This window comes from Poecile atricapillus, chromosome 11 (assembly GCF_030490865.1).
Source record: "Poecile atricapillus isolate bPoeAtr1 chromosome 11, bPoeAtr1.hap1, whole genome shotgun sequence".
Classification (NCBI taxonomy): Eukaryota; Metazoa; Chordata; class Aves; order Passeriformes; family Paridae; genus Poecile; species Poecile atricapillus.
The window spans coordinates 16,425,732-16,442,764 of NC_081259.1; the positions used below are offsets into that span (position 1 = coordinate 16,425,732).

The 17,033-nt window shown below is 38.9% G+C and overlaps 1 protein-coding gene across 1 annotated transcript in view; it reads right to left on the minus strand.

The window, feature by feature from the left end:
- Window positions 1–14,816: 14,816 nt before the first annotated feature.
- The window catches only part of VPS13C (vacuolar protein sorting 13 homolog C), a 73,402-nt gene continuing 71,185 nt past the window's right edge, over window positions 14,817–17,033 (minus strand). The window contains exon 83 of the mRNA XM_058846840.1: window positions 14,817–16,952. Within this exon, the coding sequence (XP_058702823.1) occupies window positions 16,863–16,952 (90 nt within the window). The 3' untranslated portion in view covers window positions 14,817–16,862. The remainder of the gene's footprint in view (window positions 16,953–17,033) is intronic.

Here is a 17,033-nt window from a genome sequence, read left to right on the forward strand (position 1 = left end):
CTTCAGAGCTGCAGTGAGACCTTGGATGGATTACAGCCTGGCCAACTGGTCTTCTGCAACAAAGCTGTCCCAGGCTGGAGGCGACACAAGTCGCCTCTCTTGCCTAAATAGTGTATGGAAGCATCAGGAGGCTAAAAAGCAGCTGGCATCCCCAGCACCCACAACTCCCAGTTTTACCTTTTCTCATTCTCTAGCCAGCTGGAGAGCTGAAAAGCACACAGCATCACAGAGTCATTTAGAGTCATGGAATGATAGTATTGTTTAGACTGGAAAAGCCTAAAGATCATGGAGTTCAATCTTAACTCAGCGCTGCTGAGCCCACCAGAATGCCATGTCCCAAAGCATCTCATCTACATCTATATGTCTTTAAGTAGCTCCAAGAATGGTGACTCCAGCCCTTCCCTGGGCAGCCAATTCTAACACTCAACAACCCTCTTCCTGAAGAAAGTGTTCAGAACATCCAATCTAAACTTCCTCTGGTGCACCTTGAGGTCACTTCCTCTCATTCTGTCACTTGTTCCTTGGGAGAAGAGCCTGACCCACACCTCACCACACCCTTTCAGTAGCTGTAGAGAGGGAGGAGGTTCCCCCCAGCCTCCTTTTCTCCAGGCTAAACACCCCCAGCTCCCTATCAGATTTGTGTTCTGGACCCTTCCTAGCTCTGCTGCCCTTCTCTGGACCTGCTCCAGCACCTCAGTGTCCAGAACTGGACACAGCACTCAAGGTGTGGCCTCAGCAGTGGCCAGCACAGAGGGATGGTCACTGCATGGATCCTGCTGGACACACCATGGCTGGCCCAGGCCCAGGTGCCTTTGGCCTTCCTGGCCACCTGGGCACACCTGGCTCATGTTTGCATGCTATTCCTATCATTACTAAAATGAGCCTGGTTCTGTATTCCTCAAAAAGAGCTGGAAGGATATTTTACCATGGTACACAACTGCTTGTAGTAGTTCAGGCACCAAATATATTTGCATTGGCTCAAAGGAAAGCACATTTGTCAGCCTGAAGAACAAACTGCAACAGGCACACACCTTCTCCAGCTCCCCTGCAAAGGAGCCTGTGTGCCACTGTTACCCTAGAGAATTTTTATTTAAATTATCAAAGAATAATTTTTATTTAAAATATGATAAAATAAGTAACTGCATTTTTATACATATGTTATGTATAAGATGGAAAAAAAAAAATTCCTACTAGGGACCTTACCTGAAAGCAGTGATATTTCAGAACTTCTGAAAAATTACCTTCTTGGTTAATTCTCATTTATTTCTTTTTATACCTGTTGATAGAGCATGAAGTCCTTACTGAACTGGATTTCTTTGCCCAAGGAAGTAGGCTCACACACATCAAAAAAATGCCAGACAACATCACAGATTTGTCTTGCACATCAGTAACACAGAGACTCTGCATTTTGCATTTTTCTCTCCCATATGGGGAGAGGGGACAGGAAGAAGGACAAGCCTCATGAAACCTCAGATCTGCACAAAGCAGTTTCTCCTTGTGTTCCACGTCTCTGTTTCTTTCTGGGAAAAGGAACATTTTCTAAAGCTACAAGGAGCAGAAATGGAAGGACATGACTGCTCCTTCCCCTGATCTCTCTAGAGCCAAGTCTGCCTCCTTCATGCACATTCAGAGAAACAGAATCGACTTTAGGCTCCAAACCAGCCTCAGAAGATTAGCTTGTGGAATGAGCACTAAGGCACCAGGAAAACTTTTTTTCAGCCTTCCTTGATGTTTTCTCTTAATTCCTATTAGCAGTAACAGTACATGCACTGTGTAGACAAGCTGCTAAAACACTGTGTGGCTAGCTAAGGTTTCATCTCAGTGTTGCTTCATTTATTCACAGTTAGAGGATAGTTACCAGCTCTGTGCTCAGGAATCTACTTGGTCTCACATTTTTAACACCACCAACATCTTGTAATCTTTAGGTTATCCTCATAACTATAATCTCCAGCAAGCTTTGCATCACCTAATTTACAGAGTATTGGCTGTGAAACTAGTCAATCCCTTCTGTAAGTCAATAACTTCTGGGAAGGGATGGCTGTTTCTTGTTCTTGTTTCTAATTGTCTCTAGTCATCAGGACAAATTCATTCCCTTTCCTTGTGGGGTAATGACCAACACTGGGTGGAATAAGATGGGGTGACTGAAATGGCAGCTCTGCCACGGGTTCCTGTGTCAGCTACAGCAAAAAAATCAAGATTCATTTAGTAAAATAGCACTTAGCAAAATCTTCCTGCTGGACATGGAGAACAGCTTGTGTCGTTTTGCCTGTTCTGCCACCAGCATCTACACCCCAGGCACCATCAGGACAGCTGAAAACAGCCCTTGTCAGCTTAACAGATACTTAGTATCTGACACATTACTATAAAATAGCTATCAATAAAATAGCTTTTAAACAGAGAGAGTAGGAGACTGCATCATATCTTTAGCAGCCTTTTTTGGTGTGCATGTTGGAGGCAGAAAAAGAGAAGAGAGCAGAGCAGAGGACTGATGACAGCCACTGTAGAGCCAACAGAGTTGGATTTGCTGCTGAATGTGAATAAAAGCTTCAGACTTGCTATTTCAGTAGAAAGCCAAATATGAATTATGGCTCAGATATGACCACACTACAAGTCAGCAAGGCTGGAAGTCACTGGGATCATACACCTTCACTACCTGCATCAACTCTGCATACACACAAAGAGTTGCTCAAGCAGCTGGGATATGAGCTATGGAATAGATTACCACAGATACAAATTATACTATTTCCAAGTTATTCACCAGATTGTCTTACCAGCCTAATTTATATATCAAATATCTTTTGTTTTAATCAGAAATCAGACCTGTCCCTTGCCAGTTCCCACATCAAACCACTCCTACAAATCATCTTTGGCAAGTTTTCTACAACAAAGGGTGTGCTGGACAGGGTGTGCTATGGTCACAGCTGATTCATCTTCATCCTACTGTCCCCTCATGTTCCCCCAGCCCTGAAGCAGTGACATTATCTTTCAGCTTATCTTACAGAACAGTTAGGAGACAGCTTTGGTGCTCTTCAGCTTTGCCTTACAGTGGCTCTGAACGTACTGGAATTGTCAACACTACTAAATATGATATTTATGGCACACTTCAAACTTATGCAAAAAAAACCAAAACAATTCATGGCAAGTTCTGCCTATCTTATTATTTACATTAATGCATATTCATCTCAACTTGTACAGGAATGCATCAATTTACAGGGGCAAAATTTGTATCTCTTCACCACAAAAGGTATAGCCTATTGCAAATTTTCACACTGCAAAATGCAGTATTTTTTTGTGTGTGTAGAATCATCATGTTTTAGCTACCCTGCTGTGTCTGTATCTACTAAAAGGCTTTTAGTTTGCTTGCTGGATCCTTAATTTTCAGACATATGTTTTAGCTCTGTTTTCCAGCTTCTTGCTTTAATTAATTTTGGGGTTCTTGCACTCTGTTTCCACTAGGAGAAAACAGGAAGGTAATCTGGTATTTCTGATATATGGCATCACTTATAAAGATAACATATAGTTCCTGTATTCCTAATCATGGCTGATTAGGAAAAGAACTCATCACATACCAGAGAGAACTTTTGTTCACAAAGCAAACCATTTTAACCTGTCTTGCTTAGGATATGCTTCCAGACAGCACCTTCATATTCATGTTGGCCCCAGGAGGGATTCCACCTGGCTGCTTCCTGCTGCCCCCAGGCTGACCATTTGGTTGTGCCAGTACCACCGGCTGCAAGGCCAGACTGTGCCTTGGACAAGAACACTGAACCAGGCTAAGAAGGATTTTTTTAACACTTGCTTTGTTCACAAGCTTAGCTGCATAAACAGTGGTGAGGCCACAATAGAATTGTGGGCAAACATTGAGCTCCATCAGCAGCAGGATGATCACTTAGTGAAAGCAGTACTTGCGTGGCAGTGACTGGCATGTGGGGAATTGCCAGGTATCTGCTGTCAACTCCAACTGCAGTGCAATGTTCTCACTGGTGGTTGGTGTATCACTGCCCCTGAAAACTGGCAAAATTGCTACTGGATACCTGTAACACCAAGAATGAGGCCATGTCCAATGTGGACAGCTGGAAGGAGAGAAGAGGCAAAAACTAAGAGTAGAAAACAGAACTGTGCAGCAAAAGCAGCTGTAAGGACCAATGAAAGATAACTCCTTATAATCAAATAAGGTACAAGGGACCTGCTGACCCAACTGATACTGAATATAACATAATAATAGTACAGCTGTTGTGAATTCTGAGATTCAGGTTCAGGAAGGCCTCAATTATAATGATGCAATCAGATCCCAACATCATGCCTCACTTAGGTTCCTGCTCTTTACGATGAAAACAACGCTGGAAGTGCAGTGTCAGATCTCAGATTTGGATCAGTTTATGGTAGCTCAAATGTTGGGGGATGGTATGATGGAAAAAAAGGAAGTTTACATATAGTTCAACAACCTTCAAGGGCTCCAGCAGGACTAGGAGGTATTCAAGCTTAGTCAGCCATTTGAGCATATGGCCACACATCCCTTCATAATTAATGAGATAATTCTGAAAGCTGCATTGAAGCTACAGCACTCCTTTTTACTCCAATCAAAACCAAATAACATTTTTCACATCCAGCTGTAAACATACTGGGTGGGAGCCCAACATGTCACAAATGTGGAACCTGGAATTTTAGTGTCTCCTCTACAGTAGTTTGGAGTTACTCAAAATCAATAAAAATTCTGACCATGCTTTTCTCAGATGCAATACAGCAGAAAATTCAAAGGTTCTTTCTGTAACAGATTAAGCATCAGCTAATGCTGAAACCTTTTGTGAAATTTGAGCGGTGTATTTGCTTTATTGTGACAGTGCCACTGCTCTGATATGCTTGGTGTGCATGTAGGACTTACTGCCCTCATAGAAAGATATTGCCCTTTTTTCTTTTTTTTTACCTGTCTGTGTGTCTTGATCACCAGAAACAGAGCAATTATTCACAATAAATGTGGTTTTAAATGACTCCATTTTGATTAATCAAATCTCCAAACCAAGCACTGTCCCTGTCATACAAAATTCAGCTGCCATCATTGTAATAAAAATTCTCTTGAAATAAGGAAATTCTTTCTAGGTTTTCAAAAGTTCATATTCCCACAAACCCAACCACTATGTGCTCCTGTTTTCACAGATTTGATAGAAAATTAACCAAGATCGAATTGCCACAGTCTGCTAATTGAACTTCATTAAAGAAACATGAACATTCAACAAAAACAAAGCAAACAAACCAGGGATTAATTCCTTAATCCCTTTAAATGGCACCTTATTGCCAGTTCCTCTCCTGAGGCTAATGCAGGATCCAGCCTGGAAGATATTTTTTAGAAACATTTTGCTCCATGTAGAACCATGTCTCCCTAAGACAGCTTCCACTCTTGCTGCCTGTGTGCAATGGGAATGTGGACCTTGACAAAAATAGCAACTCAGCAGTTGTCTCTCTACAGCACTTAAATTTCAAATAAATATGACCAGAAGAAAAGACAGCTTGGGTCTTTCTCAACATTTCTGGATCTCCTTAAATGAGCCACTGCCAAGAATTGTGATCTAACATAGAACACAGATAGAATACAAGGTTCTTGTGTGGGGGAATTTAATACCAAACCATGGAAAACTTGTTTTTAAGGTAATTTTATCATTAGGTTTCATTAACAGCATCACCCCCTCTAGAGGCTTGTTTTGAGCAACAAAGTTTTTGCAAGGTAGTTACAATTTGATTATCACAATTTCTTTCTTGGAACTGCCAGTGCTAACACTTCCTACTGAAAAGGAACATCACTGAAAAGAACTTTTCTAGGTGGTCAGGAGGAAAAATGCATACTGTGTACAAAACTAGCTTCAGCCCAGAACAGAACTGAACCCCAGACTGATTGTTCAGACTTTCCTCCAGGAATATTCTGTTTGGATAAACAATGGCAACTGTCAGGTGCCATCGATCATTTACATTATGTTTAGAACAAATCTTAAATCATTGTCTCTTTGGAAAGAAAGACAATTGAGATAGATAAGGAACTATCACAAGCAGAAAGTTCTGTAATTGAGGGTTTTTCATGAAAAGTTTTGAACTTAAGCAGTTGCCAGGCAAGCCATGGAGCTTTTACACATCATGATGGCTCACTAATGGACCCATACCTGTAAAAGCTCTACACAGGAGAATTTCTGTGAGCTTCATTGTGAACTAGAAATAAGTCTGGGGAAAACTAATTATCATAATATGAGCATAAACAGAGCAGAAGCCAGTTTTCTTACAGCACATATGAAATAAATGCCTTAGAAAATGAATTTCAGCATGTTGAGTCAGAAGGTATAATAAAAGTACAATAAATGGTGCTCACTGGTTTAGCACTGACAATAGTAAAGATAGAAACAAGTAAAATACATGTAGCTAATTTTTGGGTTTTAAAAGTTTTAGGCTTTTTTTTTAAGCTTTATGAAAAATCTTTGGAGGGATTTGCTTATTATCACAAAGCTATGATTTTAACTAACTCAGTGTAGACTTCCAAACGCACAAAATAAAGAGCTCTGATTTTAAATATAACCTAAAAATATTCACTGCTTCTATTTACTATGCTTCTAAAGTTCTTAGGAAAATTCTCAGATAAGCATTATATCTTTTCTAAAAAGGAACAGCTAGTCATCTCCATTTCCTCTGCAGATCAGAAGTCTGTTTTAATTCTCAGACTGTTACAGAAATATCTCTCAAAGAAGAAAACAAAGTTGAAGCAGTTTGCTGTCCCTACAGATGGCCAATTCAAATGCTCAAACACCCACACAGGAGAAATATAGCTCCAGCCTCTCTGGAATATTGGTATCTTGAGGAGAATTCAGCATTGCCTCACGTTCTCCATTCCACAGTAGCATGTAAAGACTGACATACTCAGCAGACAATTTTTTTCTGAAGGCTTAATAGGGAAATGTAAGAGGAGCAGGTTGAATCTAAAACCCAGCTTAGATTTACAACTTCGGAAAAAATCTAATTTCCTGTTTGAGTAATTCCTTTTTTACTTTTTCCTTCAGCAACCATTAGGACAAAATCACTAACTTTTGAATGTTTCATGATACAATCAAAGAAAGAAAAGTTTCATCAGCATATGATTACCTGGGATGTGGGAGGCTGGTGTTCTGATCCACTTCATCGAGAGAAGAGGGAGAGAAGTCTCTTGTTTTGATTTCACTTTTTAACTGAACCCAAGCAACTCTCCTTCAAATCAATGTGTCAACATATTTACCCTTTTAATTAATCTCCTTTCCCTCCCATTAACAAAATAGTAACACAATATTTCATTCATGAAAACTGAACAAGAACACTCTTTCCTGAATTTTTTGCATACATTATTTGGAAGGCTAACCAGCCAGTGTGTTTAATTTTTGTGCCATCCCTGAGAGACTTGACTCAAGACATTCAATCAACTTTGCAAAAAATTCTTAAGTTTTAAACTTTTACTTTTACTAGAATTGAAAAAACACATTTCAAAAAACAGCTATTCCAATTTTTGTGTGCTGCTGTAATAGGGAACTAGATCTGATCAAGCAGTGGTAGGAGGTCTGGATAGTAAAGAATCACTGTAAACCTATTTCTTAAAAAAAGTAATTCAAGTTTGACACAATCCAGCTGCTCAGATTTCAGGGAATGTTTTTATTAAAATATTGGGCAGCAATTATTATTGTATTTTAAAGTGCCCCACAGGAACTCTAATTGTTATAGAAGAAAGGGGCAAGGTGTATGAAGAGATAGATATATTTGGCATGTTTTAGTTTACAAGCATCAGTGAAAATAAAGGGATTAATATTTTCTGATGTTTATAAAACATCAAAGGACTGACAAACATCTATCATCCCCTGTTACTGACATACTTGCTATGTCAATGCACAGAATCACTTCAAGAGAGATTTAACTGGAGTTAACAGTATTTACATTAATTATGTTTGATTACTTGACAATTTTAAATATCAAATATCAGTCAGTTATAAAAGCATTGCAATCCCACTTGCCAGATGGGAAGCCAGAGTATTTAAGCGTGAGGCTTTAAAAAGCACATAAAAACTCTGCTGGAGACACCCTCAAAGTCAATGTTAGCAACTGTACACCAACCCCAAAGTAGCACTGTCATCCCCAGCTCTGCCTTTCTCAGTGAAAAGCAAGTGCCTACATCAACCACCTGGGAAAGGAAACTTGAAATTATTGTGATCAGTGGCTGCAGCACTGCTCATCAAGTGGCTGAGATACCTTCCATATGTCTTCTTGCTGAAGTCTGCTACTCTCACAGAGCTCCAAGCCCAGAATGGTTTTTATGCTCCATAGCACACTACTCTTGTCACAACTTCTTTGGAGGTCTCAGCTACCTCATCCTGTATGTCACTTAGCTTCTATAAGCTGACAGGACTGTAAAAGACATAAAACTCTCTTAATTTCATATTCCAACACCACCACTATATTCTAATACAGACCATATGAATTAGTACTCATTAGCACATAGCACCTTCATCATTCACATGAATCTTTCAGTATTTACAAGTTTTAGAACAGAGATACAGAAGACATTTTCCTTATGATTCATCCACTCTTACAACATTCACTGTAACTTCACAGAAGAAATGTAAGACTATATTATGCTTCCCCCTCTCCATTTCAGTCCAGAGTGAATGCTAAAAATGGGGTTTGTAATTGTCTTAATTATAAGAGGTTTTTCCCAACCCTTATCACCTGTAACAGAATAGGCCTGGTGGCATAGCTCAACAATATATTATGCAGGCAATCACTTATGCTATGATCTCCACCTGGATGCTTAAAGAGAAGCACATTTTCTCAAGAAAAGCTGGTAATAAAAGCATTCACCTGTGTTGCAAGGACAATGCTGTTCTTCTGTCCTCTATTGCTTTGTATCTCACGAACTGAATCTATTTCAGGTTCCACTGAAAACGCACAATAAGTCTCTTAACTGAACTGCTAGAAATTCAGGTGGCCCCAGTTCAGATACACGCTGTGCTCTCACACCATTTTCTATGTATATTTATAAACATGAAATGTGAAGACATCTTTCTTCCCAAACTCCTTGGAAAGCCAGTGGATGGCTGTCCTGCTCCCAGGTGTGTAGGTACGCTCACACCTTTGACAGACTTCATCCTGCATAGCTTTTGTATCGATTTATCTTCTCTAGGTACACTGGTGACTGGATCTAAACCATTTACTGCCCACTGGCATCTGTTTGACTAATGTCATTGCAAGGACTTGGAGGTTTAACTGCCTACTTGTTGCTCATCTGGCAGAGGCCTTTGAAAATGCCACACTTGTGTATCTGCTGGTGGATTAATCAATAGCTTGCCTGCTAACAGCCTCTCTGCTAGAATTTCACTCCTTTCTTTGCTTCCTGCCTCTGGTTTTGAGGCATTTTGTTGACTCCACTCTGCCAATGGCAGCATTATAGATCTACCCCAGAAGCAGGTCACAGACCTCAGAACACAGAGAAGAACAGAAGCAATAAAGACTCTGAACTTGGTATCAGCCAGCACTGGAACACTTCAAAACCAGACTATTTCAGCTCCCAGCTGAATTTTGTTTTACTTATCTTCTGGTACTCAATTCTTCAGTGTCAACAAAAATGAAAACACTGTGGAAAGGAGTCATTTTTCAATTAAAACTTCATTCAAATGAAACTCCCCATTTCAGCATGTAAATAACTTGAGTTAAAGAAAACATCTACTAATTCTTTAGCATTTGTAACTTTTGTAATGAAACAGAAACACAAGAGCTAGAGGTAGAACATGTAATACATCTACAGAGAAAACTTGAATAATTCCTCCATTGACTTTTATCTATGACAAAAAAAAAAAAGTGTTACCTCTACCTAAGGCAAAGTTTTAAAGAACATCTTACAAGTCAAATATAAATGTTTATGACATCTAGGTTATATTAAGGTTTTAAACTTTGAGTATAGATCACAGAGAGCAAGTACTGGAGGTTAGAACATGATTCTCAAGTCTCCTGGCCTGTCCTGGTTTCTCCACTTTTCATTCTCCATTCTTCCTTTGTTCTAAGATCCCAAATCCTTCAAATGTCACCAGACTACTCAGGCAAGGGCCACACAAATAATTAGAAAGAAAGGAGGGGTCATCCAGAATTTGTTACTCAGGTTATCTCAAGTGTGTCAAGGCCATCATAGCTGGCTCAGTTTGCCTTTGTGCCCATGGAAGCCTTAAAGCCTTCCCCAAAAAAGGGCAAATATTGACACAGACACGGTGTCCAGCAGAATTCCATGAATAAAAAGACCAAATTGGGAACTAAAACACAACCTCTGTGTTATTTGTTGGCTACCCAGGATTCATTAGATGGGCCACAAAGTCACAAGCTATTTTCTCCTTCTGGCTAGGATGAGAGCAGCTACACAGAGTCTACAAAAGGAGTAAGGCAGCAATCTTGTTCCAAGTCCCTCATCTCTCTCTTTCCTGCCTTCTCCTCAGTTCTCAGCCCTGGCCCTAAATGCTGCAAGGTTAAGAAATTGTGAGCGATGGCAGCAGGATCTAAGCAGCCCTCAGAACCCAGCACAGTGAGCACTCTTTGCCTGATAATACCAGAAATAGCCTGGTTTAAATCCATCATAGTTTAAAATGTGTAATTCCCCTACAATCAAGACTGTCTTTTCTCCCATATGCCCTTCCAGGAATATTTTCTCTCACTAAATATTTTTTTGCCTGTAAAAGATCCAGCCAAATTATTAAACATTTAGGTAGCCTTACTTTGCAAAGAACTGGGAGAGATCTTTAGAAAGAATGAACTGGACAGGATCCTAAACCCAGACAAAAAAAAGAGACTTGTAACAAATAATACAGACATAAAAAGAGCAAATGAGCTTATGCATCATAAGTTCTTGCATGCTAAAAAGGAACATCCACAACACTGAACCCTGGAAGCTCAGAAGAATGGCTCCTACAATTGAACCACACAGTTTCTTTATCATTTTCTTTATCAGCCCCTCATAGTGGCAGTCTCTAAAGCAAGAAGCAGAAGTCATGACCAAAATACAGAATAATATTTCTGATTTTTAATCTTTGTTTGCAAGTATTACTCTTGGAGTTTCAAATACAACTTGAAACAGCTGTAGTATTTACCATAAAATACTAAGAAAAATTAGATTTCTATTAATTTTAGCTAAACAGTAGGAAGTACACACACTTGTTAAAGAGTTCTCTGATGGCTTCTTGGGCTGCTTTAGATCTCCCTGAATTTATCAGATACAGAGAGGGAAAATAGGACATTGCCTGTTATGCAGCCACCTACAGATCAATAATACCATTAACAGAATAAACATGTAAGTAAAAACCACACAGAAAAGCTTTTACACTAAAACATTCCCTGCTAAAGAAATCTGTACCCATGGAAATCTGCACCAATTCAGATTATTTATTACACTGTGTGCAAATAAGAAATAACATGTGAATGATCATTGTAGTATGGTTTTTCAACACTTGTAAAACTCCAGATTTGGATCTACAGCTTGAAAAGCTTCTGACAGGCTCTGATTTTCTGCTCCATGCTCTGCATGGACCACATCAAGCAGGTGACTTTAGGTGTGGTATCCAGGCAGGAGGAGGGTGGGCAGGAAAGATGCAAGACAACAGCAGTAAAATACAAAGGTTCATTCCCCCACCTTGTGGGTAACGACTGGAACAACAACTCAGAGCAGCATCCCTTCATTTGCAACCCTGACACACTCATCTCTATCATTCCACACAGATTTCTGCTGGGCTACACTGAGTGTCCACCTTTAAAACACCTTTGTCATTAACTCAAAGTTGATTTAAGTAATATGCTGTTTTATTTTTTAAATTCCACCTCAACTTAGAGAATATTTACTCTTGATGTTCATCAGCATCAGTTGGACTCAAGATTGGTGCACTCTGTTAAAGTGTGGAGAAGGTCCTAAAAATCTGACTGTTCAACTGTTTGAAGTTTCTCATGATCCTAAATCTACATTTTCTTGTTATTTGATAATATCCCTTTGTGCTGCTTTTACTGACAATCAATAGTTCTATGGGGTCAATTGCAGAAGTCTTTTCAGATTCTTCATGAGCACTTTAGTGGAATGTCATAGATCTGGAGAAGTCAACAGCAAATTTCTTTTCAGCAGGGAAAGGGAAAGCACAGCCAGAGGTGAAGATGACAAAAACAAGAGGAATGTGATATTATAAACTGTTGAAATAATTATTTTTTCAAACAGATGTTAACTCATTTCGAAAGGTTTCACAAGTCAGTTTACACTTTTAAAATTAAATCTTTAATTTTATTTTTAAATCTTCTGAGTGACCCAAGGTACCCTTAATATAAATAATCTTTTTTGTCAAGCATAGCCCAAGATTACGATATGCCTACTGTAATCTCTGTGTAACTACACTACAACAAAAGCTTATTTACTGCCAGCAATGAAATAAGAACATTGGTACTTGATTGTTAAGCTGAATTACTTATCCCCTCATTCAACTTCACAATTTATCCCCTTCAGAACTATTTATTCTCTTACTACTAAACTGCTCCCTATTCTGTGCCTACAAAAAAACCAAACTATCTTCCAGGCCCTTTAAATTTTGAGAAAATGGTTAAATGTGATCGTGAGAGGTATGAAGTTCTTTTATCACTGGGAACACAAAACCTCATCTGCAGGATAATTTTCTTAGGTGTTGGTGGGAGAGGGGGTATTTTAAGTCTCCTATTGTGACAGAATCCCAGATCAGCAGCATCTCCTGAGACTGCAGAGCCCAGGCAGAGGCAGCCAGAGAGAATTGTCCAGGACCACGTGGACTCAGGCTGCAAACAACTGCAACAAAACTCCACAATCTGAGGGGTTTAAAGAATGGCATGATGCCATTTGTTTTTTTTAAATTCCACGTAAGTACTTGTAAGTGGTTGGCTTATTGTAATTCTGTAGAGAATGACTGGCAGTAGTCAATAAATATAGGGTCACTTTGAGAGGAAAAAGTCTAAATAAAATCCAATAAAATTCTCATTGAAAAAGAGCCTAAAATCCCCTTGAACAGTTAACAGCAAAATGGCCAAAGCTCATGTAAGAAATTAGTAAAGATGCTGATTGCATTTTCAAAATACAACATTTCAGCATATGAATATTTATTCGTCTCTAGATTGGGCAGAAACTCAAGGAAAATTATCCAAGTAAAATTAAAAAGCTCACAGTTAAGTGGAATTGATAGCACTATCCTGTGAAGCACATATAGCCATTATCTACTCAAAAGTTCTCACGTCATTCTCTCTTTTTTTAAAGAATTAAGTGGCTCTAAAAATGTAAGCACAAGCATATTAATGTGTTTTTCAATGAAACAGCTTGACTGTATTATCATTTTTCTGCTACTGTCTTTTTTAAATGGTTGCTAGGTCATAGATCTGCATTGAGGAAAGCTGTACTGTTCTTTACCTAGGGGACAGCTGAGCATGCCAGTGCATGGAGGGCATGGCACAAAGCACAGAGCAACTTTCAGAAGGGTTTCAGGAGGCTACAGCTGGAGCAACAGACTGAGAAAGTCACGAGGACTAAACATTCATCCACACTGTGTGACAAAAAAACATTTTTGAAGAGCTGGAGAAGCCTATGACGAGCCAGAATGCAAAGGGGTAACTGAAGCAAAGCAAGGACCCAGGCCTGACCTAAATGCTTGGACTTCTAATTAACACCAATTTTACTGTCTTAATATTCGGTAAAAAATGGTCTTTCAGACAGCAAAAAGCTTCTGGGTGCTCACTGAAAGGAAAAGGCTAGGGAGATGTCAACAGCTTGACAACCCAGTGGGCTCAGTAATACTGAAAAACTCAACAGCTTTGCCGAGGCATAAAATCTTGAGGGTATGGAAAAACATACTTAAAAATACCAAAATAAAACACAGAACAAACAACAACAAAATGAAAAAACCCAAAAATACCCAAACAACAAAAAAACCTGAAACACACAAAAAATTCTTCGAAAAAGCTTTTCACTTGCATCACAGCACTTGGCTGAAATTCGTCACTTCAAGATTGTCTGAAAACATACTGTTACCCTCTAACCCCAACAGATCATCCAAACAGGATTTAATTCTGCAGTTGTTCTTATGCTGGGCACATATAGGGACTAGACAAGAGACTCTCCTTGTCCCTTGTGTTGCACTAGGACGTTACACTAGGTGGCTTTTCCCTGTTGCTCAATCCCCGGGTCTGTGGTTTGTTGGTTCCTTCTCCTGTTTTCTCCCTTCCCTTTTCCCTCAGTTTAAAAATCCCCACCATTTCCCCCTCGGTGTCTTTTTTCCCATGGAGTTCATTCCATGAATAAACTGGGACAGGAAGAGAGAGCCTCCTGTGTCTTTTATCTTTGTCCTTGCCGAATCCTCTCCCCCTGCCCCGGTTGGACTGGAGCTAGCCAGGCCATTTCCCGGGGCTGGGAGCAGAGGGATTAGGGCAGTCCCTTAACCTCCTCATGCAGAACTTCAAGAAAATGCAGCAGCTTAAGGAAAAGAACTGGCAGGGAACAGGAAAACAAAGTTCCCAAAGTCAGAAAGAAAAGCTCAGGTAGAGTCAACAGCATTTGCAGCAGCAGAGGATGCAGCTATGCCAAAGGGCACTTTAAAAACAGAGACAGGAGGAGACACGGTAAAGTAGAATGGAATACTAGAAACAATTGGAAACCTATTCATCCCAAATATTCATCTTCTTTTAAGCAAGAAATGGAATTCCTCTCTCATGTCTTCTTGATCCAAGTGGTAAGGAAGGTCATTCATCACTCCAGCTGGAGGTCATCTACCAGTTCAAATTCAGCTAGCAACCCAAACAGCAAAGATGTGCATTCCAAAATAAAAACTACTGCTTCTTCAGACTATTTTAAATAGGAAGTTTCTTCGTTGAACTTAATCACATATAAAGTGAGAAAATGAAATATCTACTCTTTACAATTCAAACCAGAAAGTTTACCAAAAACATGAGGAAGTGTATAAGGGAATCAAGCAGAAGACTGGAGTCAGAAAGGTGTCTTCAGAACTGTTTTAACTCCAATTCACCTAAAAACAGGCACATGATACTGTCTGAATATGCACCAAGTAGACTAATGTAACAACTGTTTTCAAGTGTGAATTAAGAGGCAGTACACATACAACTGTCCCTAAATGTCAGAAAACAAGATGCAAAAACTGCTCTTTTGCAGTACCTTGGTACTCCAATTGTTTTCACACAGTGTCAGTGACATGAGGCAAACCAAAGCACATTATGCACTTGAGAAACAACAAAACTTTAAATCATAGTACAAATACTTGCATATAAAAATTTATTGCCTTTTTTTAAAACATGAACTTGATATACATACAATCTGGACAGCTAATTTATTTATTGTTTGAGCAGAGCTTTCTAGAAAACAGGCGATGGCACAGAATTAAAGGCTGTACCACATTTTTTCCCATGCAGCAAAGTGGATTAATAGCCATGTGCATACAACAACAATAAAATACGTGTGCAATGCTCTCTACAAGTTCTATGTTTGGCAGCTTGCTTTCAAATGTCTTAAGCTTTCCAACTTTGGTGACCTCACAGGTACATGTTAGGAGTGCATTTATACAATGCACCAGACCTTAAGTGTAGAGTTTAAAAATCAAGGCCTGGTGCACTGTATGGATCTGTAGAAAAACATTGTCATTTTAGTTCACCAAGTTTGTATCTACAGCTATTATCTAACACAAAATAGAAGTAAGAAATAGAAATTATTCTTTCCAAGAAAAGGAAATTGGAAAGGTCAAATTTTCATGAGTTTTCACAAGGACACTGATTTTCTTACCTGATAGCCAAAGACTGACAGCAAAAACTCTCAGCTCACTGATCACTGAACTCAAATCTGTTTGCTCATACAGCTCTTGACTCAGTTACCTATGGATGTGCCTGATGTTAGGAAAGGAAGTTGTCTCAAGGAACTTCATGGGAGTATTCATACCAGACATACACTTTGTGTTTAAATGTTGTGTTAAACTGAATGCTAACAGCCTTCAGGAAGAGAAACTGCAACACAAACATTGCATTAGAAGTGAGTTTTAACTGATTAAGATGGCATTCTTCCAGTGGAGTAACTATACACTGAAATATGGACACCTAATTTCTTAGATTTATGTTTTAGACAAACAATTCTAAACCCAGTGTGCTGTTCCTCCTAGAAAATTCTTTAGGCTACAGTGACACAACCAAAACCATAAACAGGCAAATGACAGGTGAATATTATTTTCCATTTTTAAAGTGCAAATTTTCATTTATAATGTGACAACATTCCAAAGTAAACATTTCCAGACAATAGCCTATTTCTTTCATATACACTCATATTTACATTTCTTCAATGCAGTATTTTTTAATACTAATATCTCAGAGATGAAATAATATTAGCTAAATTGTGTACAGTAATGGAGAATGTTGAATGTTGTCTAAAATAGTTTTTAATTTGTTCCAATCATGAACAAAAGTACTTCATCTGAAAAAACACCAGAACCACAACTACTACCACCAGTCTGTAAACTAAGAACCTTACAGTGCAAATAAGATAACTTCATTTTAGAATTTCTGACATTTAAAAAGGCAGAAAATAAAATTTCAGAGTGGGGAAACAATTTATCAAAAATTGTAATTTTTAAACTGAAATGCACATGTTAGAAATCTATTGTTTCCAAAAGATGTATAACTTCTAATACTAAAATGTAAATGGCTGTTAACTTTGAAAGAAGACTTCAGATATTTCATCTTTACTTTTTCCCCAATGTTTCCATGTTGCTTCTAATCAATTTTAGGGAGAATTGCATACCAAATGTCAAACCCAACAAATCCTATCATTATCAAGACAGCATTTAAGGTTTCCTCAACTGCAAGGATGCTCTCTTTACCAGCTTCTCTTGTTTTCGTGTTGTCTGGGCTTCCTGAATGGCACAACAAACCCTCTGTAAAACAACACAGTGAAAGCAAAAAACAATTAAAGCAGGTAGCACTTGCCTTCCATAAGATGTTACTACAACATAATT